This window comes from Homalodisca vitripennis, chromosome 1 (assembly GCF_021130785.1).
Source record: "Homalodisca vitripennis isolate AUS2020 chromosome 1, UT_GWSS_2.1, whole genome shotgun sequence".
NCBI lineage: Eukaryota > Metazoa > Arthropoda > Insecta > Hemiptera > Cicadellidae > Homalodisca > Homalodisca vitripennis.
The window spans coordinates 100,724,064-100,749,435 of NC_060207.1; the positions used below are offsets into that span (position 1 = coordinate 100,724,064).

The 25,372-nt window shown below is 33.5% G+C and overlaps 1 protein-coding gene across 34 annotated transcripts in view; it reads left to right on the forward strand.

Moving 5' to 3' along the window:
• Positions 1-25,372, forward strand: part of LOC124367590 (dystonin) — a 389,529-nt gene that overhangs the window by 171,346 nt on the left and 192,811 nt on the right. For 27 of the 34 annotated variants that reach the window (XM_046824584.1, XM_046824768.1, XM_046824777.1 and 24 more), the window contains 4 exons: positions 2,278-2,334; positions 6,242-6,331; positions 19,432-19,509; positions 20,395-20,487. In XM_046824584.1, the coding sequence (XP_046680540.1) occupies positions 2,278-2,334; positions 6,242-6,331; positions 19,432-19,509; positions 20,395-20,487 (318 nt within the window). The remainder of the gene's footprint in view (positions 1-2,277; positions 2,335-6,241; positions 6,332-19,431; positions 19,510-20,394; positions 20,488-25,372) is intronic. The other 7 variants (XM_046824679.1, XM_046824829.1, XM_046824617.1 and 4 more) reach the window with 1 other exon arrangement.

The following is a 25,372-nucleotide window of genomic DNA, read 5'->3' on the forward strand; positions in this document are numbered from 1 at the left end:
CAGATTGCTCTTTAACAAACACGTAATATATTTTGTCACTTAGCTTTTGTACGAAGCCATGTAGTTAATATAGCTGAAAAACGATTTAAAATTGCAGTTCTAAGTTTTCACCAAAAGGCAGATGAACCTCCAGTCCTTAGACTGTGTTGTAAACAACTTTTAAGATGAAACAAGCATTTCAAGCTCTGTAGTTGTTTGGTGAAATTCGTTTTAATTTTTACGAATTGTAGATTGATTTCTACTTGTGCTTTTATACTCAAAACGGATTTTGTTTGTACATGCAAGGAAGACGGAGAATCATCTGAAAACGAATGTTAGGCAACAAAAGGAAAGGAATGAATGGCCGAACCTAAACGGAAAACCAAATATAGAGAGGGAGTTGAGAGTAACTATGAAAGGAATATAGAAAAAGCATGACCGGCATATCGAATTCCTAGGACAGATGAGGAAAGATTAAGTACGAAAGTAGGTATTGAGAGTAAGACCTAAATAAAAAATGTTAAGAGTAGTGATCAAGTGATAAGTAGGTACTAAAATAGTTGTGGGCGTAGGTCTAAATGAAAATAGAGGGGCAACGGTAAAGTTGGCATGATCGTGTAGAACAAAACAGCGAGACAGAAAGATACAAAGACAATAAGTAACGTGAAAGCAAGATGAAATAAATCTACATGCAAATGAGTGGGTGAAGAGAATGCGCTAAAAACAATTTTGGAAACAAATAATTTGTACAATATTGAAGTTTTTTGTTGAGCAAGTCTCTTGTCACAGCAAATCGATGTGATCACTCAAAAGTGCAGTAAGGTCACTCACTGCCTGTGCTTCACTGTGCCTGTTGGTGTTGATTTATTCATCACAAGTACCAGGTAATTTGAAAAGCGTTAATATAACCTGATTGATATATCATCATGTAGATCTCAATGAGTTCCATCCATCATGACTCCAGCGTGCAAGTAGATGAGGTGAGGACGTGCCGAGCATGGGTCAGTCTCGACCTTGACATTTCGTTACACGCACACCTTCATCATCGCAGAGATTTACGGTTACCCGAGGTGTAAACCCTGATCCGGACACAGGGCACACTCGCAATAGACCATATGGCCCTCACGTAACCGTTCTATCTATTTTTGTTACGTAAAATGTAAAGGCCTACATGTAACTGATTCTTGATTTTCTGTCTGAATGTCTCTGTCCTGTAGAATCTCGATTACGTTTAGACAGATTAACTGACTGTCACGCTTCTTGGAATAAAGATTTCCTGTGAATAATCTGATCCCTGGAAGGTATGCAAGTGTGAATAGGCCGATCGTCAATGTATATGATGACATCATTTCGGAAATGGTCGTACATGCTTGATACTTAGTACATAGGCCCCTCTTTGTCCTCTATTATTTAGGGGTCAACTGGTAGAAGGCAGTCTGTATCTGTGCAATAACTGTTTCGTTACGTTTTGCCCGATGCTCCGTTGTATCGCTCTATTTTTAAGTGTAGATTTAGATCTGGCGCAAAATATATTTTCTGTGTTTCCCCATCATCGTCTCTTTATAGCATTATAAGCACCTTTTCTGATATTAATCCAGTACTTTCCATTTGTACAAATATTTACGCAGAACGGAATTCGGTGAACTCATATTTTAGTTGATCATAATAATCTCCTGACTGATTTAATTTCAGATTTAGTTTGAAATATCTGTTAATGGCAATTAACATGGTGGGTGGATTTGGTTTTAGAGCACACCATTGTAACTTTTTAAGCCTCTACCTTTAGACTATTTGATAGATTTATAAAATACCAAATCTTCGTTCCGTACAGTCCTTTTCGCTTTATAGAAGCGATTTGTTAACACGAAGTTTTGTTTCGTTGTAATTAAATGATGATTTACAATAACCTTCGACAAAATCTTACAATTGTTTTACTCAGTGTTATGTGACTTTAACTGTAGGAGGTTTGTCAATTGCCTAGAACTGAAACTATACAATGAACTGATGGGGATAATCTGCCTGTATTTAATGAGGAGGCTAAATTTCTAACTCTGCCGTGGACTTAAGGTAATATATCTGCTTAAAATGTAGGCTACAGGTAAAGGCTATTTTAGAAAATGGTGTACTCGCGTCATAAAATGACCTTGGTAATTTACTTTATTGTTGAATTGACGTATTTTTTACAACCAAGGCTACGCTTGTGGACACGCATGTGTGGCGTTATTCAGTTCTGTCGGTTGTGCTGTGTAAGTTGTGTATAACCTGTGACCCCTGGTATAACCTGTGGTGTGTTTCCAGACATACACGTGCCTGCACGTGTGTACGGAGAGTGGCAGCGGGTCTTGCCCCCATGTCGTAAGTCACACTCTCCCACCTCCTGTGTGTGTTTGTGTGTGCATGTAGTTGTGCCCTCACCAGACCTAGATGTTGCACTCTCCACTTTTCCGACCCCTAGTCATTAACAAGTGTTCTCAGACATGTGAATTGATTCAGAAAAGCTAAGGTTGTACGGTCAATTTGAAGGCAATACTTAATTTTATACAATTCCGTTCAATTGATCGTATTCTGCTGTCTGTTAATATAATGAATAATATATGTAATCGGGTTGTAAATGCAATTGTAAATGCAATCGCGTTGTGAAAACTAATTATAACATATTAGTAAACTAGCAATATTATCGGACATTACTTTCGATTTGTTTTTAACACTTAATCATTAGTTTTTTATTTTTAGGTAAGGAAGTACATAAATTGAGCTATTAACCGACAACTTTTTACTCTTGTACATCATTCGATAATATAGGACTGAGTTTAATATCTGGAACTTGAGCTGTTTGTTTAAGATTTTAGTACACTTCAAAATATGTAACAAACTGCAGTTCCGTAGGTGAGGGAAGCACCCATTCACAATAAGTGGCCATGAACCTCGTACAACTGTATTCATTTCATTAAATCAACGTAAATAGAATGACAAACATAACTTCATAGTTCCTCGCTATATTAACCCAAGGAAAGAGTAGCTACAAATTTATTGATTTGATTCAATTCAAGTCAAATCGATAGAAATTATAACTCATTTCGTAATATTTGCTGTTGTAATAACTCGATTACGGAGAGAGAACATCCGTATCGTCCATGTTAAATTAACCGTTATTAGGTACCATTAACAAATGTACAATCGGTTATTTGATTTTGGTGCATTCATTGTTTGTATCTTTGTAACTGCTGTGGAGAAAATGTTCTGTCTCTACTTTATCAAAAGTTTGATTTCAAAATCTTAAAAAATAATTTGTGTATATTTCTTTTTAGAATCTAGCTATATAACTTCATGTTATTGTTGATTCTCGTACTAGTTTCTTACATAACATAAATATTTTGAATTTGTTATTTTAAAGATAAATTTACTAAAATAGAACATTTGGTCAATTAAGACGTGGTAAATTTACTTTTTTTTAAATGGAAAAGTGAATTTAATTTACTGGTTACATTCAGGTTGAGTATTACTGTTCCTGGTTGAAATCTTCAGGAAGATTTTATTGAAAATATTTATTTACTACAAAGAATAACCACGTAAACCATACGTATCATTAAATTCAGGATACCAAAGAATGAATAACAATTATAAAATAACTAGCCAGCATATTTAATATTTGGCGTACCTGTCCCTTAGACACAACCGAATCACAACCAGTTCACATTAGTCCAGTCTGTTATCTTCTACAAACATTTGGATAGTTAACTAGGGTCGACTTCTCTGTTTAATTGATCCCTGATTAATTGTGTTTCAAAGCCTGTTATCATTGTATACGACCTTGTAACGACCCATCCTTTTGCTTTGCAGTACCAAACTCGGGAGATTAAAGTGGGTCTTCAATGTAAATCGTTGTACATTTATTTACAACATTATTATATAGTTCTCATTAGTAATTCTAATTTTCCTAATTAGTAACCATGAAACAAACATCTATTGTCATCTTTAACATAAAACATTAGATAGTGTAATTTTTCTCCCAAGCCCGGTTTTCTTGTGTTTTGTTTTTCAATATTGTGAAATTTAAAAAACTAAGGAGCTTTGAATTAGATGTGAGGAGTTTTCCAATTTTTTTGTATGATATAAGTAAATTTTTTGGGTCTTAATGAGTATGTAGACTTAAGCGGCAGGATATCGCGCATACTTACAGACACTAGCTGTACTTACAATAACATCGAGGTCTAATTTGTATGAAGGCATTTCTTTTGAAAGTTAACATTCTCTATGTAAGTCAATGATTATGAACGTGTACTGTTTGTAAACAAATCTTAAATTTTTAATCCAATCCGTATTTTGAGTTAACATTTTACGTGGCTAAACTTTTACTCCTTGAAAACTTTTATACCGCATACGAATTTCGAGGTGTTACTAATAGTAATATTTTGATTGTTAAGAAGTAGGAATAAAAAAAAAATAATTTAATTTAATGTGTACACGCTTTAAAAACTTAACATATACATGAAGTTTAGTTTTAGTTGTCTTTTCGAGCTGCATGTCTTGTTTGTGTGTTTTATGTGTAGTTGAAATCAGTAACTTATTTTGGCACTGGAGTTGTAGTTTTAGTTTTTGCACATCGTCTTATCAGTAGCCTGTTGAAGTGTTGCAATAACGATGCGACGTCACACTTATACGATATGTTATCACTAATTACTGTGACTCGATGTGTTGTAACACAGTTTTTGCTAAAACTTGTCAATATTGTTATCGTGTTTAGCACTTGATCGTTTAGTGATCTGATGTAATGGCTATTCTTAGCGTTGCACGGCGTTTCAAGTTCCGTGTGCCGTCTTGTCTGTCTTATGTATTCTTGGATTTATTTTGACTTTTTGACTTAAACTAATGTATATTATTTTATTTTGAATAAAGTAATGTATATTATTTTATTTTGAATAAACTAATTTATTATTGATGTAATTATTTGATGTTTAAGGAACATGGTTAAAACCAATTTTTTAAATTTCCAATTTTATTGGGGTTTTAATTTTGTTAAAATGGCCTTACAAGCAAAAGTCTGAAAACTTTAAATTAAACTTATAACTAAGAATATCAGTATGAAACAGTAAGCTATAAATTTATTGCCTAAAGGTGATTGATATCGATGTCAGAGTTTTGGAATATTTTGGCAAGTTTAATACTCTGTGGTGTGAGCACCAATTGTGTTTGTAGTGCACGAGAACACAATCTTAACTTTTCGTGAAACCAGTTGAGGACATTCTCCAGAAGGGAGCTGCTCTAACGTTGATGTCAGAGTTTTGGAATATTTTGGCAAGTTTAATACTCTGTGGTGTGAGCACCAATTGTGTTTGTAGTGCACGAGAACACAATCTTAACTTTTCGTGAAACCAGGTGAGGACATTCTCCAGAAGGGAGCTGCTCTAACGTTGATGTCAGAGTTTTGGAATATTTTGGCAAGTTTAATACTCTGTGGTGTGAGCACCAATTGTGTTTGTAGTGCACGAGAACACAATCTTAACTTTTCGTGAAACCAGGTGAGGACATTCTCCAGAAGGGAGCTGCTCTAACGTTGATGTCAGAGTTTTGGAATATTTTGGCAAGTTTAATACTCTGTGGTGTGAGCACCAATTGTGTTTGTAGTGCACGAGAACACAATCTTAACTTTTCGTGAAACCAGGTGAGGACATTCTCCAGAAGGGAGCTGCTCTAACGTTGATGGGAGTCATATCAGCGTCTGTCAACGAAGTTTAACAATTTAAATTCTACTTTTTCTTATTATTGTACGTCGGTAGCTGATGCGTAAATATGTAAAATTATTAACATAAACAATATATAACAAAATAGTATAAACATATAACAAATAATATAGATTGTTAAATTAGTTAAAGTATTTAACCTAGCAATTACTTAGGCTATAGTTGTGATTCTATTACTAATAGGTTCAACGTGTTTCGTGTTCTAAGGTCTTTAACTTGTTATGGAACACAAGCCATCTTGCTGTTTAAGAATCTTTAAAACAACTATGAGTTTTTCTGCTCACGAGCCGAATTTGATTGCCTGATCGTTGATACTGGAAAGAGTGGTTTAAAGTCCTCTTTTTGAATCAGCAGTATAGTTTCGAGTTGGTAGGAAACTACACTAGTTGTAATAACTGTAAATCGCCTTTTTCCTGAATTTAGACTAATGGACAACTATATCGTTTCATAAAAAAGGGTATAAACTTTTTAATCTTGATACGAATTTTAAGAAAGTTTGTAACGCTCTTCTCTGTCCGCAGGCGAACAGACATGTGGGGGATCTCTTCCTGGACCTGCAGGACGGCCTCAACCTCATCTCTCTACTGGAGGTTCTCTCCGGCGAACATCTGGTGAGTAATGGTCTTTCTTACAATTATAGTTGTTTCTCCGCCTCTTCTGTAGAAGATTTCCCCTAACAATCGGAACTCGATACATAGATTCCTCCTGGTTTAAGGAAGAAATCTATTGAGTTTTTGATCAAAGTTAAAATAAATGTTTTCTTTGGTCTTATGAGTCCCCAAGATAACAACGGGAAAATCGCAGTATTAACAAATTTGTATAATTGTATCAATCATCTGACAATGTTTCAGTAAGTTACGAACACGCGATGGATGTTAATCTATTGGGTCGGCATCGTGTCCTCTATTGTAAACACAATGCAGTGGCGGGTAGATCTTCAATCAACTACGAGATGGAATAGTATGTAATTCTTCATAGTTATTACACCAAGAACTGTGGGATTAGTCAAATATTTTCCAATTGAGTGAGTCTATAATTTACACATATTTACTTACTTAAAAAAAATAACATTGCCATCATAACATATTCTACTTAAATATGTGATCTGTAAAACTGTTAATTAATATCGTATATTTTTGCTGTTTTGCTCAATTCTTAAATAGTTGTGTCGTCTCTACAATGCAACTTTATATTAATTGTCATATGGAAGAAAACTAGAAGAAGCTTGAGGTAGCGGATTGCTCAGTTTAACGCACGTATCCCCTTCCCCCCTAGTATCTGTAACGTGACATCGGCTCAGGCGCTGCTTGTACAAGTGGCATTTAAATTATGGCCCAAACTCATTAGTTAATTGTAGGTGAAAGGTTGTTATAGTGTCGGTGATATTTCTTTGTTAGGTCGGCACTTTTGTGGCGGTGCTTTTGCCTGAAATATACAAAATTAACTAAACGGCAGTTCTTCTAACAGAATGTTTTGTCACATTTTCTTAGTAGGAAGTTAGTTAAGAGGCGGTAGTAATGCTCTTAATACCCCTGCTGTACAAGTTCGTGTGTGTTAAAAACAATATATTTTACTTTGTACATTTTAGATATATTGTACTCATTAGAAAAATTGTAATGTAGCATAAAAAAGCAGGAATTATAAGATGAAAATTTTATAATAATTTTTTTACACTATGTCATTTCGAACACAAAATTTTAACATTTGTTTGCTATTTATTTTAAAAGGTTTTAGTACATATATAAAATATTATAATTTTACCAAACTCTGTATATCATAAAAATAAAATTATATTGTATTAGTATTTCGTTGCAAAAAGATAAATAACAGCAAACTGTGGGTTTTTAATCACATGTTTGTTACAAATCGAAAAGTTTTAAGGTGTAGATAATACGATTCTAAACTAAATTTGTTACAATTGTGTGAGTATTCAGACAAATTCTACTACCTGTAATGCGGAATATAAATGATGGTGGATGTGAAGAAGGCTCATTATTTAGGTTATATGAAATAGCACTAGCACTTGCACTGTTGAATTATGGGCTGTCAGTATATACTTGGATGGTAATGCTACATAAAAATCGGATGAATGCGGAAACAACAGTGTGGACAAAGATGGACCTTGTGGTAGTCCGCAATCAGGAGGAGCCAGGTGGCGGCGGACATCAAACCCGAGTGGAGTTCCTGTGCTATTGCGTGCAGGCAGGCAAAACAAGGGTTTATGGCTTAATGTGGACATGCTGACTTGCGGCATCATTGCAGTCCGTGACTCAGTTTATGGGAACTCATAACGGTTTTAGGGCGTCTACGCGAGCAATCTACCCGGTACAGTACTTCAAGTACATTGGCATGTTTTCGCGTTTTGCGTTATTTAGCTGTCTTGCGTGGGCTCATATCAGCGAACACTTAAAGAATAATATAATTGGTTTCACGTTTTGGTTTATATACATTCGTGCACTTCCTGTTCGTTATGGTAGTAACGTCTATAATTCTGGCTCTGCTGTGCACGTTAAGAATGAAGCATTATTAGGATTACTGTCGTTTAAATTTGTTCATTAAACGATAAATATTTTGGGGTAAATCTAAATCTAATTTAAATTAAGAAGGATAGGCAAACCCCTTGTCATGACGAATGTACAATCTGTGCGCAGTGCGGTGTCACCTGATGGAGCGAATAATTAATACAACCGCGTTACCAAACCACCGTGACACGTTTGTTACCAAAGTTTTTCTCCCATACTTTGTCTACAATAATTGCTGTTTAAAGGTTAACTTCTCTCCCGACTGAAATGTTCGATTCGCCGCGAGATACCGTGCAGATCGGAGCCCGATATTCGGCTGTTTGTTATACATCTCCCCTTGCTGAATTGAGATCGCAATCAGTTAATCTGTAATTGAAGTGTTGGATGGCACACATATGGCATTACTTGACGCATTAGTTATTTTGTAGGCTGCTTTTGATTTTACTGAGGATTTGTGAAGACGCCGAATGACGTGGTTTATGAAAGAATTGCTGAACTATAATATAAGTAAACCAGACTGACATTATGACTTTGGAATGTGATCAATGCAAATCTTATACTTTCATATAATGCAGAAAGATGGTAAAATCCTGTGATCTACATTAGAGTAAGTAACTGTTTTGGCACCACAAGTCTCCCACTGCATCAGACCCGTATGCTTGTTGGTTCAGTTGTGACTACTATCGAGCACTGTTCACTCATAACTGTAAGCACACGTTTACATCTTCTTAGGTTTAATAATCCAGGGGCACGTGAGCAATATCACGGTTTTTCATGAGTTCTTCTGATTGATTATGAAAACATGCAAAACTCTTGTCTAGAGCATATCTAATTGACGCATATGGAATTCTAATGTTATTTGTAATTAAAAAAAACTTATGTAATGTAAACTGCTATTAAAAATGTAGAGGACTTTCACAGATTTCCGTGCTTAGGCTGTGATTTTTTTTAAAAATTGTTTCTTAGGGAACATGTAAGAAGACAAACGTATGTACAAAGTTTGATATTAATCCATTTTTTATTTTTAGAGATTTGTTAATGAATCAGTCAGTGGTATTAGGTTTTTATGTATATAGGTTTTTACATATTTTGTTAATAACTGGAAGAATTTAAATCTATAGAATAAGGGAATGTTTGAAATAGCTATGTAGAAATATGTGCATATTCTTCAGTCAATTAAAATTTCTTAGACTATGACCTGAGCAAAAAGTAAAATAGAATCTACTTATGTGATCTTTATATTCTGTGACACTTAAGTTTATAGAAATACAGAAATGTTTCTCACTTAATGCACCAAGTAGAATACAGATTTCATGATTATATCTTATCACCGGTTCCCTAAAGCGGCACTGAATCTAAGAAGTAAAATTATAGGCTAATCTGACCCATTACGGTAATGGACTGTAATTTGAAAGGATGACCTCTCATCAACAGCGAGTGAGTCAGTCACCTCTGAGGCTTCTGGTGAGTCAGTACAGACCCTGTGGACGGAAGCCTCGCAGATTGCGTGATGTCAGGATGACCGAGGGCTGATGTCATTTTACCGTATCTACTGTACGTTAATTAAAGTGAGGCTTCCTTCCATCCCTAAAAAGATGGTCAATAACGTGGAATGCTGTGAATACTAATGACAAGGAAAGTGGAAGTCTTATCTTGAACATGACACATTTTCGTGAACTACCTGGAAGTATAAGCTTTTCCTATTCTTTATTGTCTATAAATGGTAATGTGGCCTTCTTATGAAATCCAGTATTATCCTGTAAAGGTTTCCTTCATTAATTATTATGTTGGCCTGGAATTTTCCCGTAAGGCAAACAACACGTGAGGGGGGAGGGGTTGTAAAACTGGTCTTGTACTAGTTAAGTATTGAGTTCTCATGTCATAGTTTTCAACAAAACCCCATACACTCGAACAGCCAGGATCCTCATGAACATTCAGGTCTCATGTAGGAATTAGCTTCCGAAGTTATGAGCACTGACTGTCAGGAAGATAGTCGAAGTGGAAAAGTAAAAAGGAAAAATAAAGATGAAAAGACTAAAATGTCACGTTCTTTAGATACATTGCTTCAGTTGTGAGGAATCATAATTATTTGATGTTTTATTAATGACAACGAAACTTATCAGTAGGGCATTGTAGAAAGTTCCTTTTTTTAAAAGCCATCAGTGACCTGTTCTGGTTTGCAATTCATGAGTAATTAATAGAGAATTGTAAATTTTATCAGAGGTCAAGTTATAAATAATATTTAATATGTTAAACATGGATTTTTAAATGAAAGAATTAAAAATGAAGACCACTGGTTAAAAAAATGGTTTGTACATATGTTTAAGACTACACTAAATCAGTAATGTAAGAGTTTTTGACCCTACGATATTCTCGAAAACTGGTTTTAAAATTAATTTAAGATATTGAACGCTAAAAATAATCTGTCACAATGTAACACACTTGGCAAGGATGGATGGGGGGGGGGTAGGCTAAAACCAAAATGGTATCTGTTTACTAGGTTCTGACGTTTTAGTAAAAATAAACTTTTGTTTGTTCAACTTAATGTGAAGATAATATTACACATTAACAAATACATTATTATTCTGGCACAGTCTGAAGAAAAGTACATTTAAATGCATATCGTTATCTTGAAATATCAAATGGAAGATGTGTGAATACTGTTCACTGTACATTTGTACAAACCTTCTGCAATAACGGCCTTTAAAGACAAAAATACGGTCACCGTTCGGATTTTTGTAGTGATTTGAACTATTGACCTTTTTCAGGATGAATTTTGCCTGGTTTTGTTGTTATCAGTTGGGTAATTTGGTCATGAACATTCCTATTGTTATATGTAAAAAAAAACAGAAAAAATATATGCAAATAATGTATCAGAGCAAAAGTTGTAACTGGTCTGATAATCTAAAACCCTTCTCGGTCTTAACCAATATATTCCCAATATATTAGTACTTTGAATGTTATGACTATTTCCATTTGAACTTTTGAATGGCTGGCTACTTTCTTAATGTCTTTGATGTTTTAAACTCCTTACGGTACCGAGAATCACTTTACCTTTGTGTATTACATTTTACCTAGTATGTAATAGTCAAGATAAAAACTTAGCAAAATACGAGCAGCAAACATCTTGGAACTGTTTAACGAGGCTGGTGTTGATGGTCTCTGTTATAAATTATGATAGTCATCATATGTACTTGTATTGATGCTGGTTATTCTATATTCCGTCACAACGTTGTTTGGCCGTAAACTCGAAACTTGAAGAAATATTAAAACCGATAAATAACATTAACTGTCATTAATTAGTAAAATATTATAGAACGTTTTAAATATTGCTTCACAATGGCTTTATTGTGAAGACAAAATAGACTCTGCATATGGGGTACATATGCGGATTGTGTCAGTGGATAGAATTACAATGCTAATTATTTTACTTATACATGTAATCCCCAGTAACGTCTTCACTGTAATGATTGAATGTATAATCTCTGTCTCTTTTGTTTACTGCTGGGTGCCGAGCAAGAAGAACGTTCAATTACAAATCAATGCTAACATATTTATCCTTCTCATAGGCTGTTATATAAACAAAAAGAGAATGCCAAATAATAACATAAGACTATGTGTTTTACTTTGAAAGTCTATACCATCTTAACATCTGAATACATATCGAAATTGTATTAATTAATGTTTTAAATAGCTTAAAATAAACATAGTACTTTTGGTCTGTATTTTTGGTTGTTAAGATATGGTTGTTCATGAATGTGATGGACTATGTCTCAATCTGTTTGTAATGAGATTGACAAGCAAACTTATGATACTGGTACGATTCTGTTACCAGGCTCAGTCTGAGCTATGTAGAAACCTTGGAAGCTATAATTATGTACTTAACTCAACGTTTGTATATCACATAATCTCTGGCAGGGCTTGAGTTGGGGATGTCACGAGAGGTATTGCAATATGCAGAATTCTATTAAGGTTATATACAACCATTTTGGCAAAATGTATAAAAAAGGTTTGTTAAATAATTTTCTTGTTGATTTGACTTTTTTAAATAATTGTACAAACTAAAAACCATACATACCATTGATTTGTTTATTATTTAAAGCGATACCCTTCAGAATCTACTCCACTACACCAGCAAAGCATTTATTCTACTTCCATTTTCTCTCAAGCAAAGATGTTATTACTACTTCTTAGGTGCTTGTTATTAAAACGTGTGTGGACCATTAAAAATTAAATAAACACTTATTTGTGAGGCCGGTGAGCGTCATTCAGCTCTAGTTTAAATTTTAATTGATAAATAAAGAAATCTGCAGCTTCACGTTTATGGAAAGGCCATTAAAACATGTACAGTAAACATAAATCCATATGTTGGAATTTATGAAGCCGGTGAGTCTCTTTTAACTCTAGGTATTAAATTATTAATTAATACTGTAGAGAATTCTGCAGCCTCAAATCTGTGGGAACGACATTAAAACATTTACAGCCCATCTAATAGAGAGTGGAGCAGTGAATGTGGAGAAATTATCAACAACAAAAAACGACTGGACATGTCAGTTATTACCGGGAGTGATCTCGACTTTTTGCTGTGAAAGTTTAATAGTTCTGTGGACAGCTGTGGACTTAAGAAAAAGTTGATGATTTACATTTAATTATTTGTCAGCAATACATAAATAGTGCAAGCATATAACTTTTGTTTTACAAACGGTTGGTTTTGAGCTGGATAGCTGAGCAATGTTGGTTAGATGAATGAATGAATAATCTTTAGATTAGTCCAATCGCTCGACCATCACTTAGGTTCCTTCCTTTAATAGATCATTAAGTAGTTAGTGCTTTTGGGAAATACAGTGTGATGTTTAATAAAAGAATTACAGAAAGTGTATGTTCATTCCCAAAACGATTTAGTGTACTAAAGTGAACAAGATTATGCCTTATTATTTCCAAAATAAATTATTTTAGCCTACCGACTGTATCTTTATAGTTGTAAATACAAATAATGTATAATTTAATTTATAAAAGTTTACTTTATCTGCACAGGTGTTAGATTGTAGGAGGATTAAGTGGTCCATTGAATAAACTGTTAAGCACATCTACTAAGCTGTGACTTCGTAAATCGAATGTGTAGGGAATTCATTCTCTAACCGATAAATTGTGGGTTTTGATAACACTTAAGTTTGATGCCGTAGGAAATACTAAGTTAGGGTATCATAGAAAGTTGGTGTAGGTCAGTGATAAAATGATACACTGTGTGATCCGGTCCTTATATTCCACAGCTGAGCATCTAAAAGGATTATTATTAGTAAACAACTGCCCAGCCAGAAGTAGGGCAAGCTTAGGAATCCTCTCATTGGACTTAGTCTAGTAAACAAATGCCCAGCCATAATTAGGGTAAGAATCTGAGAAATCCCCTCTTTAAACTTATAATAAACAACTGCCCAGCCAGAATTGGGGTAAGAAGCTGAGAAATTTCCTCATTAAACTTTCTAGTAAACAACTGCCCAACCAGAATTGGTACAAGAAGCTGAGGAATCCCCTCATTAAACTTTCTAGAAAACAACTGCACAGCCAGAATTGGGGCAAGAAGTTGAGGAATCTTCTCATTGCACTTTCTAGTAAACAACTGCCCAACCAGAATTGATACAAGAAGCTGAGGAATCCTCTCATTGAACTTTCTAGTAAACAACTGCCAACCAGAATTGGGGCAAGAAGCTGAGAAATCCCCTCATTACACTTTCTAGTAAACAACTGCCCAGCCAAAATTGGGGCAAGAAGCTGAGAAATCCCCTCATTGCACTTATCCTAGAAGAGCATCTGTGCTCTCTTCCGAAGTGAGAGATTCAGGATTGGGACGGTTGTGTACTGTGACTGTTGCGGATAGTGATGTGCCGCTCCTGGACATCTATAGGGTTGTCCAGATGTAAGTAATATGGAGTTTTGCTGTGGCCAGTGTAGGTTGAACTAGAAGGCATACACCAGCCAAAATTGAATTCTCCTGAGGACGTCAAATTACAGATGATAGATTGTCAAAGGGTCATCTAGTACTACAATCTCATTCAGTGGTGAGTATTGATGTTTGTAACTCTATAGTTACATAGCTACTCTTCTATTTTTCTGCGGTTAGAGGTTTTCAAACCCTAGGACACATAAAACCAGACATCTACTTCAGTTTTCCTCGTGATAAATTAAAAAAAAAAAACGAAAAAAATTAAGAATACATCTGCTAAGAGGAATAAACGATTCTCACAGGTTCTGGCAATTTAAAGACTTTTGTTGTTAAGTAAGTGACAAGGCCAACAAGGGTTATCAAAGCTGAGAGAATGAAGGAAGGGGTCATCAGAGATGTCATGGGTCACTTCGATTAGTGTCATCAGTAGCTCTTAATTGACTCTGGATCCGTTTGTCACAGAAAGTATGGGTGGAAGAGCAATTAATTTTGTCCGATGGATGATTTAATAAGTCTGGCAGTTGGAACATGAGTTGGCGTTGATGGGTGATTCGATAAAGATGGGACAAGACATATTTATCATCTCTTCTCTTCTTACATCCTCTACTGTTTTAACATATAAAGCTTGTCAGTAATTTCAGGAAATGTTTAAGCTAAAATGTACTGTCAGATAGATTTTTGTAAACACTGGTGTTGATTAACAGAAAACCTGGTTAAAAGAATTTTCAGATTAACTGAATAGATGCAAAGCAAACAATCATTTGTTTGAGTTTCTTTTATATAAACAAATAACGACGATATTATAAAATGCAATAATTAATACTCCTTGATTTGCAGGCGCACTCATTTTAAAGGACAATTTTGTACGTTTATATTGTATTCATTGAATAATAACTTCTCGGCCTCATCTAATTCGGTTGAACGAGAATCTAATATATTTAAAAGCATGAGATCATACTTTGCAATTCTTTTGGAATCAGTTTGTTTTTTGACTTATTAATGAATTTTTATGCAATTCTTGTCTGTCAATTATTCACACAGGATGAGTTCATGAATGGGTTTTGTTCTTTAATAAGGTATTTTAGTCTCGTCATTTACTATTGAGTTGAGACAATTTTTACTCGTATTGTTACTTTTGTTAACTCATGTAAGTATACATGAATGGTACAGTTATAGCTATGCGAGTGGATAAAATAGATTGGTATGAAAACTAAATGTAGTAGATAAGACTGCAGCGGTTCCCATCCTGTATAACGCGTACCTCTAGGGGTACGGAAGAGGACGTGTGTGGACACGCAAAAAAATATCAGGCATGGCGAAAATATGCATTTTATAAATTATTGTATTGCGGTGTAATGAACAGCCGTGAGTTGTCAGCCGTCAAAGCATGCATGCATGACTCGTACTGAGCAAGCATGGACTGGATGCCTGAACAAAACTAACACCACTTATGATCTGTGGTTAATGATTGTTGGTGTGTATGTATTGTTTAATATTTGTCATAACAGTATTTACACCTTAAATGGGATAAATAGCTGAAAACTGGAATACTATAGAACCTCTGCAAGTAACTCAGAGTCTCATTTTGGCAAATTTGCAGTAACAAGCATAACTTCAGTACAAATTAACTGTCAAACTTTCAAATAGAGAGCCCCAATATAGGGAGGAAAGTCCTATGATATTTTGTTTTTTTACTTCCGGCTGTCCTGATAGGTGAAATTTGACTGACACGTGTGTGTATTATGCACTCAGCAGACTATCTGTACAGGAAGTATATTAAATTAAAAGTAGATACCGGTAGTGCTGGCCGAAAGTAGTCGTTTTTTAACTGAAGTAAACTTTTTAGATCAACACATTTATATAATTAATTGTTTGATTGGGACAAGGCAAACGCTACTAGTCACCCGAAATACATTGGGCCATAATATCAATGGCCGGAAGTAGAAGCTTTTTCAAGGAATAAGACTTTTCAGACCTACGCAAGTATATATTTTCTTGATTTGGGCAACAATACAAATGCTACTACGGCACCAGACCAGCAGTAGATTACAGCAACTTGAAGTAGGCGCCTTTTGACTGAATTAGACCTTTCAAACCCGCTGCGTGACATTACATTTATCGCATCTTGTATCTTGATCGGGACAATGCAAACATTGTTAGAGCAACGGAAGAATATTACAAGGGGCTAAAGTAGACAATGTTTTATTAAAGTAGGCTTCTTTATCAGACCCAGTATGTATGTCATTCTGGATCGTGGCAGCAATACAAACTCTACTAGGGAAATATTATGGATTCGAGCTAGAAATGGTTCTTCACGCACATAGAAACTGCTTCAGTCTTCGACTTCAGGGCCCCAAACCACAGGCTTGTTCTCAAGTAGTACGGGATATGAAACAGATTAGGAACCATTGGGTGAGACCATCCTACTGCCAGTTCTGGTCACACAGATCAACTTTAGTCCTCAAAGTACTTCCTGCAAGCTATTCGCTATTTATGTAATTTTGATAAAAGAAACTATATAAATGTATTATGCAATTAAACGGATCAATAGAATACATATCCTGTAGAAAGTAAAGGATATGTAGTCCCTGCTGCTGTGGGAACGCAGTAACGGACATAATTGAGGCGATAACTAATGATCATGTAGATAATCAGCAATAGCTGACCACCTGGTGGTGTTCATGGCCATGTTCGCCGCCGCTGAGCTGACTGACTACTCCTGTAATGTCATCGTAAATCCTCTTAATAATTGGTTGTCAATTGAAAGTGCTGGTTTCATCAGTTGGTATTTATAAATTGAGCGGCTCTATATTTCATTAGCTGCACTACCAACACAAATTGTATGGGAATGGTCAGTTTACTTTCTTACACTGTTTCCCATTAAAACTTTGTTATCTTGTAGTCTGAAGAAAAATATTATAAAAGGTGTAATGTAGCATCTTAATTTTATATTTCTGTTAATGTTAAAATAAAAAACTATACAAATACCTTTTTTGGGAATGAATTAAAAGTTAAACCTGTAACAAGTAGAAGCTTTTCAACATTAAAGAATAAAAGAGGTAAATTATATCTGTAAGCAATACTTATCGAGTTAATATTTTGTAGGAACAAATAAATATTAAAAGGATCTTAAGCTTTGTGTTAAGTAGTTTTTAAATGAATATATATATATATATATATATATATATATATATATATATATATATATGATTTAGTCTTTAATGTGTGCAAATATGCCAAAATGGATGAAAATTTGCTGTGAATAACTAGTTTAGCAACGGACAGAAAGTTTTAAATTTCGTAAAATATGAACAGAAACTTAAATGTATGCTATTACCTTTTCATAATTACAGTAATCCTCTTTAACATCAACAAAATGTATTTTAACTCACTAATAAAATTGTAATTTCTTGTATACAAAATTGAAGATATATATTACTGAGGCTTTTTTATTGATTTAAACTTGACTTGATTTGGAGATAGTACTTACACATGTCTTTGGTAAGTACAGTACTAATCATTAAAAATCTAAGAAGACAGCTATTCCTATTTGTGCAAGTTATTGTCTCAGTTTCTCATAATAAATATGAAGATTGAAACATTATTTAAAATCAGCTGTTCCAAGTAACTGTTATACTTCCTTATTATTATTTTTTTTTTTTTTTTTAAGGTTGATGGTAGCAATTCAGTGTTGAATAATGATTGTTAATCTCAGCTATTACACTGAAGAAAAACTGTTTTATAACTCTTAATTTTTTTATGCAAATAAGTTTTCCATATGGTTGATAGAATACATTGAGATACAATTTAGATGAATATTTACAAAAATAATTTATGTTTGTAACCAAATCAAATCCACTTGTTAAGAAACTTTTATGTTTATAACTTTATCAGATATGTTATTCCTCATAAACTAATAATATACGAGTATTATATAGGTTTGTGTAATGTTACCAAACAATATATTTTGAGATGTGTATTGAAGTTTTCCCCAGCCCATTAGAACACTTTGATGGAAGAATTAAATGGCAGTATAAAAAGATTGTGGGGAAAGTTAACAAAGGGGTATTGTCTGGAATAGCAAGCCTGGGAGAGGAGATTGAGGTTTACTGCCAGTAAGACCCAGTGGGGGTGAGGCCATAGAGAGTTGTCATGTTATTATAAGTGAGTGATATACAGCAGATGTCTGTACATCAGCTGTTAAAGGATGCGATTGATGCCATAATCTTACTTGAGATTTTTACCTGTCTATAAATTTAATAATGATTCATTCTGAACCCAGTAACACGAATGAGCAAGAAGTCAAGGGAAGTTGAAAGTGAAAGGCAATGAGAGTTGGTAGTACAACCAGCGTCCATTAAGATATGGTTAAATGTTTACTTTGTCTCATCAACCAGTGTCTGTTTGTGAGAATATTTATTTATTATTACGTTGTTTACACTTAAAACAAGAGTACCTTGATAAATACAAAAATATAATCCGTCAGAAATAGTATTAAAACAAAAAAACAACTACTTGATTAATGGGCTCTTACTATTATTATACAAGTAGATGAAATTACGAATATAAGGTTCTGACGACCATCCTGGTACAGCACTTGCCCTTGGTTAATTCGTTTTTCGTTTACCACCTCAGACTCCAACTCCACCTGAGAATGGTCCAAATTTGGAATTACATCTGACATTGCAAATGAGATACTCCTCAGACATTGGAACACTATTTTCATAACAGAACAGTACATAATAATGCATAATTTCACAAAACTGGTTATTTGTGACAGAATAATTCTAAATATGAAGCAATTAATGGACAAAAAGTACTGGCTCTTAGTGTAGTAAATGGCTTGTTTATTCATGTAATTAGACATCAGGGTTCCAGTTCCATTGTTGGAATTAAATAATAAAAGTAGGCTCTTGCTAAAGTTTAATGAATAAGAATAGGATCTGTCAATCTAGTCTCTTAATACTTCGGGCATTATATGTTAGTTTTGAAGAATTGAAAATGTAAAATAGACAAGAAACTGGAATAAATCAATAAGCTGACACTGAGCTTTCATGAATAAATTACTTTTTTATGGTATTCTCTCTACTTGTATGGATATTGTGTACACTAATACCACATGTAGGTATGAAAATTTCGGTATTGTGCCTACCTGCACCATTGTTTTCTGTTTATTTTTCTGGTGTAAAAAAATGAAATTTCAAATAAAATATGTTGAGTTTAACAAGTATCTGTTGTTTTGTTGCAGCCCAGAGAGAGAGGCAAGATGCGGTTCCACATGCTGCAGAATGTGCAAATGGCCCTGGACTTCCTCAGGTACAAGAAGGTGAGTTGCCAATACCTTTATTTATTATTTCATAAAAATTATGGCCTGGTAAGTTTTGAGATTCCAAAACAAATGTATGCACTAATTAAACAAGAAAGTTTGAGTCATTAATTATAGAGATTTTCTAAACAGTTAGTTTGTTTAATTTGTTGTTGGTCAGTTTATTAGCAATTCCAATAGATTTTGTTATAAGTTGATACCATGATGCTTGCAACTGTAAGTCTGCAATTTACCTATACTTACATATTCACCTATAATTTACCTCTATATTATTTAGTTTAAGATGAGAACTCATTGGAGCACATTGTAGCCAACTTCTTTACTGCATGATGTCATGAAGTAATTATTAATTTACTATATTTAAGTGTGGTGATATAGTGCATTTATCAATGGTAAATTGTGGTAGTTAAATATATACTTCAGGTAACATGTATAGAATGGTGAGGCCAAGCTGCACCTTTTCTGTGATAGATTTGTTATCTTATAAAACTGTTATTTTACACACTGAAATGTTTATTGATTGCTGTAGAAAGTTCTGAACATTTTATTTAGTGTGGCTTCACTCAGTATCTTATAAAATGAATAACACTCATTACTATGTAGTAAGAAATATAAAAACGCATGTTTATAATTAGTGATCATCATTTAGTTTAATTTGTTGTAAATACCTTCACGTAAACTGTGCAGTAATTTCCGTAAATAAGTTTTAGAGTAAGAAATGAAGTTAAGGAAACGTTTTAGAGAAGAGCAGGTCATAGAGATGTCAAGGGAATATTTATAGAAATACCTACCTAAATGAAACTTGCAATCTCAGTAATTTTGATTTTTTATAGTTGATGGTAATAATTTTGATGATATTGATAAAGAATGTGATGCCTGTTCCAGATCAAACTGGTCAACATCAGGGCGGAAGACATTGTTGACGGCAACCCTAAGCTGACCTTAGGCCTTATCTGGACCATCATTTTGCACTTCCAGGTCAGTCTTGCTTTTTTTTCTTTTATCACTTTTGCTCTGTTTGTCAGAAGAGTGAAGAAATTGAGCAACATTCCCATGTTAGCTTGTAATACCTTTTTATAGGGCAAATTGTGTATTATTCAGTGTAAATACAGTCCCGTATAAAATAGTATATTTTATATGATTTTCAATTATCAATCGTTACAGTTAGAAGTTTTAAGAAAATGTGAAATAATATTAGAGGGAAAAAAATTACTTTATAGTACTGGGCTTTATTTGTTTATTTATTTTGAAAATATTTAAGCACACAATATGTAGAAATAATAAATCATAAATACATGTTTCATGTAAGGATTCTTACTGATTTGGAATTTTTTATGTTTTATGTTTATAAGTTTTAATTAAATGCTCAAATCTCCGAAATATCAAAATTGTGTATTATTTAACACTAATTGCAACATTTAGATAATTGATAATTGTAACATTGATCATCAAGAATATAATACCAGGTTTTAAAATGTAAGGGGTAAACATTGTATTATTTTGGGTACTAAATTTTTAGATGATACAGTAAAGAAAATTCATTAATTAAAGAATAACATTTTTCTTGTTCAATTTAAGTCTAAAAGTGACAAGTATACTGTAGGTACGCATTTCAAACACAAGAGCAATTTATGGTATGTATTTTGTAATATTTTACACGGTTCAATAATGACTGACTCATATAGAAAATAAAATGTTTGATAATTTCACCAGGAATAACCAGTTTTGCATATGCTGAAACCAAAATGAGCACAAGTTATGCACAGGGCACTCCTTCTTTGAGGCCATTTCAATAAAACAGTCAGAAACATGTGCCCCCTCCCCACTCAGCCTGTCTCGAGAATGTATCTTATTTCAACTCATTAAGATTTTATCTGTTTCTAATTCACTGTAAATCTTATGTCAGATAAGGCTAATATACCTGCCTTGTAGCCCTGGCTGGCCAGATTGAGAGAGAGTTTTTACATTAGGTTTGTTTATGTGATCCGTTTTATTTCAACACCCTTCCTGACACAACAATCAGAGAATTTATTTTAATACTGTTCATGAAAAAAGACTAATAAGCATAATTTAAACATCAATCGCAATTATTTTGACTTCAATGAATTTTGTATTACATTATCTAAAAGTCAAAATTTTAACTCTGTCGGATAGTTAATTATGAAAGTGGAAATTAGTCTCTAAAATATCAGACAATAACCCCTTAAGCATACGTTCAAACTTAATCATGTAATTTATTTGGATGTAAGGTAGTTAAAAACATTTTTGTTAAAATATTCAAAATTCTTTCCAGTTTTCAAATGTTTGTAGGTATATTACTTGTTCTTAAATAAGAATACCCCACACTATTTAACCCATTTTTATTTCATATAAACAACTATTTTTGTTCATACTACTAAATATGACACACAAACATAACAGTTAAATATAGGAATTACAGTATTATTAGTTTAATTTGAAAGCATATGGTTGTTCTGTTACTCATCATCTTTTAAAGCTGTCTGTATTGCGTTACAATTAATCAATACATTCAAATCTTTATACATTTGTGTATGAAACCTTTACATTTGTGTATAAAACCGTGTGCTACATTTTTACTTTGTTTGTCTATTGAAGCCAGTTGATGGATTATGATACTCTTGGTTCATACCATAGTTACAGACTAGGAGTAAGCCTTTGACAATGTCACAAAAAGTAAATATGTACAATGTTTAAGCATTTAATGTATTATATTTTTTTAATCTCTCATATTTTATTATATTGTAATTTATTTCTCCTTAAGTATATATAGAGACACAGATTGTAAATATCATTTTCACGTTTTTTATTGGTTTGCTCTAACTGTCAATGCATATGAAAACTTAAAAGTTGCTATAACTGCTTCGTATTTAGTCTTTTCTAAATACAATTTCAAAAGCAGGTTAACAGTTGGTTCAAAAAGTCAATCAGTGCATTTAAAAAATTTCTCATAGTAGTCATGGGACTTATTGTTGTTCTGTCTTCAATCATCTTGTTGATCAATCAACATTTCTGTGTATTTAACTGCGGGACTACTTTTCGAATATCTTGTAGGAAAAAATATGTAAAATTAATATTATAGTATACTCTATTTCTGTGTCAGTGCTATAAATCAAAACACGTTCAGATATATGGAAATTCCAGTCTTTTATTAACAGTTTATTACTTTTTAATGAACCAGATATTTTGCAAGCGAGTTAAATTCTTTGCAGTATATATTATTCAATATGTTACACAACTGATAACAGGCAGTCAGGGTGATGTATCTAAATAGATTTGTGTTATGTAAAGGGTTGAATTTATTTTACTTCAAAAATTATAATTTTATTATCACAGTGATAAAAGTAAACATTGAGATAAGGGAGTTAAATAATTGATTTGTCACTTGCATGGCTCATACAATCTAGTTATTTTTCCCTAAAATTAAAGTTAAATTGATCTCTTTTGTAACTCATGTTTTCAGATTTTTTCTTTCCAGATATTAACTAATATCTTTGCCTGTTACTTTTTTATGCAAATCAATATTAATAATGTTTCATATAGAGAATACAATATATCACACATGTATGTATATGCATAAAGAATAAATTTGTGTAGATTTTTGGATAGTACATTAAAAAAATTTCTGAAGGTGTATGATACCACATAATAAATCTACTTCGTCTTCTATAACTTAATTTGAAAGTTAGAGGGAAAGAGAGCATTAAAAGTAACTATATTTAATTCCCCATTTTTGTTTCCTGTAGGGAGTACTGAGTATATTCAAAGGTGAATGGCTTATTGAGTTTAGCACTTCATAACTAAGTCTTTGGTAGTAAATCTAGTATTGTACAGAGCCTGCCAGTGTAAATGGTGAACAACGGTCTCTTAATGTACCAACCGTCTTGAGGACAAAGTATGTAGACTTGACATAAGCATCTCTATTGTTGACTTCTCAAGCTCTCATACAAACACTGCAAAGCCCTATTCACACTATAATTAACAATAGTTATTTTTCCTTTTAGGCTTGGATGGGAAATGTAGCATAACAAGTTTTTAAAGAAAGTACAGGTTTTTTTTTATTCAGCCTAAACCAATGTTCTCAGTACACTTAGCAGAATCTCCATAAGAGATTCTAAGACGATCCTTACATGCTGTCATAATCTGCAAACCATACGTGTGGCCCGTATCTGACAGTCATACTCGCACATACGGTCCAGCCAGGGTGGTGGTAATCTGTCTTGCAGCGGTTAGTAGCAGCGGTAGTTACAGCTCTGCGACGTAATGAGGTGGACTTGGGCTGTGGTGACGATCTGTCATCATTAGGTGATGATTGATGCCATCGGGCAGATGTTGGCAGCAGACCAGCGCCTGCGTGCTCACATCACTCGACAGGCAACAGTGGACATGTTGTGAGAGACGGGCTGTCCATCGACGGTGACAGAGACGTTGGCATTTCTTAGGAAGATTGGATCAAACAGTTTTCCAGCATATACAAAACAGTATTGTGTAAAGAAATTTAAAAATAAATCCATGAAATTTTCTATGAATATACTTTACACTGTGCAGTTGTGCTCCTTAGCGAATTTTGTTTAATTTTTAAAAAGGTCTGCAATGATTGGAGTATCTCATAATTTATAATCCAATCCATATGGAAATTTGTTCACTTAAAGTTCCTCTTTGACCAAATATTCATTAATATTTTTTTATATAATATAGCACCGTCTTTCAATCCACATAACATACTATCGTAGGTTATCTTTATTTATTGTTTATATTTTTCATACATTTAAAACTGATCAGCCTAATCATTTATCATTTCTTTATAGATGTTGAGTAAAGCAATATTTGTGACTAATAACAAAAAAACAGTAATTGTAAATTATGTAATACAATTATATATTTTAGCAAAGTAAAGCATTAAACTGAATATTACATAAACAAAATTTGTAAATTTTTCAATGCATCTTAAGAATTCTGCTTTTAATACAAGGAGATAAATTTGTTACTTTTGATTAGAATGAGCATTATTGAAACGTACAAAATATGCTTAACACTTTCACTGTGACCGGACTATGTACCAACTTACCTCAACTGGATTAGTAACAAGCTGTGTCCATCACATTGCTACAGATTCACCAAAACAGTGCAACATAGTTATATGAATATAATGCTTTAAAAACTTCAAATTCAGTGGTCCCAAAATTGAATTTTCTTTCAATCTTAAGTAAATAAACTTGACAAAAGTGCTCATGGTTTTGTTTTAATTTTTCTTTTACTTGCTATCATATGAGGTGTTCAAAGGCCAAACTGTCTAACTCCATACTTCAATAGTTTGCTAACAGAATGCCCTATTCACTTAGGTAACTGAGTATTTTACCAGTGTCAGAGGCCAAAGTGAGTAACTCCCTGGCTCCATGACAGCTGATGTTTATTGTTGAACTGACTTTTGTAAAAGGTTATGTAAGTGCAAATGTGTTTTATCTACAGTATACAGTGTTTGTGTGTGTAGTATTACTCATGTGTATTACCTTATTTCATCCAAAAAATAGCTCATTAGTGAAATTGACATTTGTGCTGACAACACGGACTCAGATCCAGACATTACACCACGTTCAGATGTAGGTGTAAGTTTCAAAAATACTTCATTCACGCAGAGGCCTGAATAGTAATAATAAATTAGGCTCTAATGAGGTTCACCAACTAAATGACAATGATGTTATAGGCGAGGAAAATAGTGACTCTCCTCTTTCAGATAATGAGGTTAGGTCTACTCTGAGTCCATTAAAGGTCATAAACGTAAATGAAACTGAGATATTTGGAAGAGGTTGCAGAATAATAAAAGGAGAATTTCTGATAAAAGCTA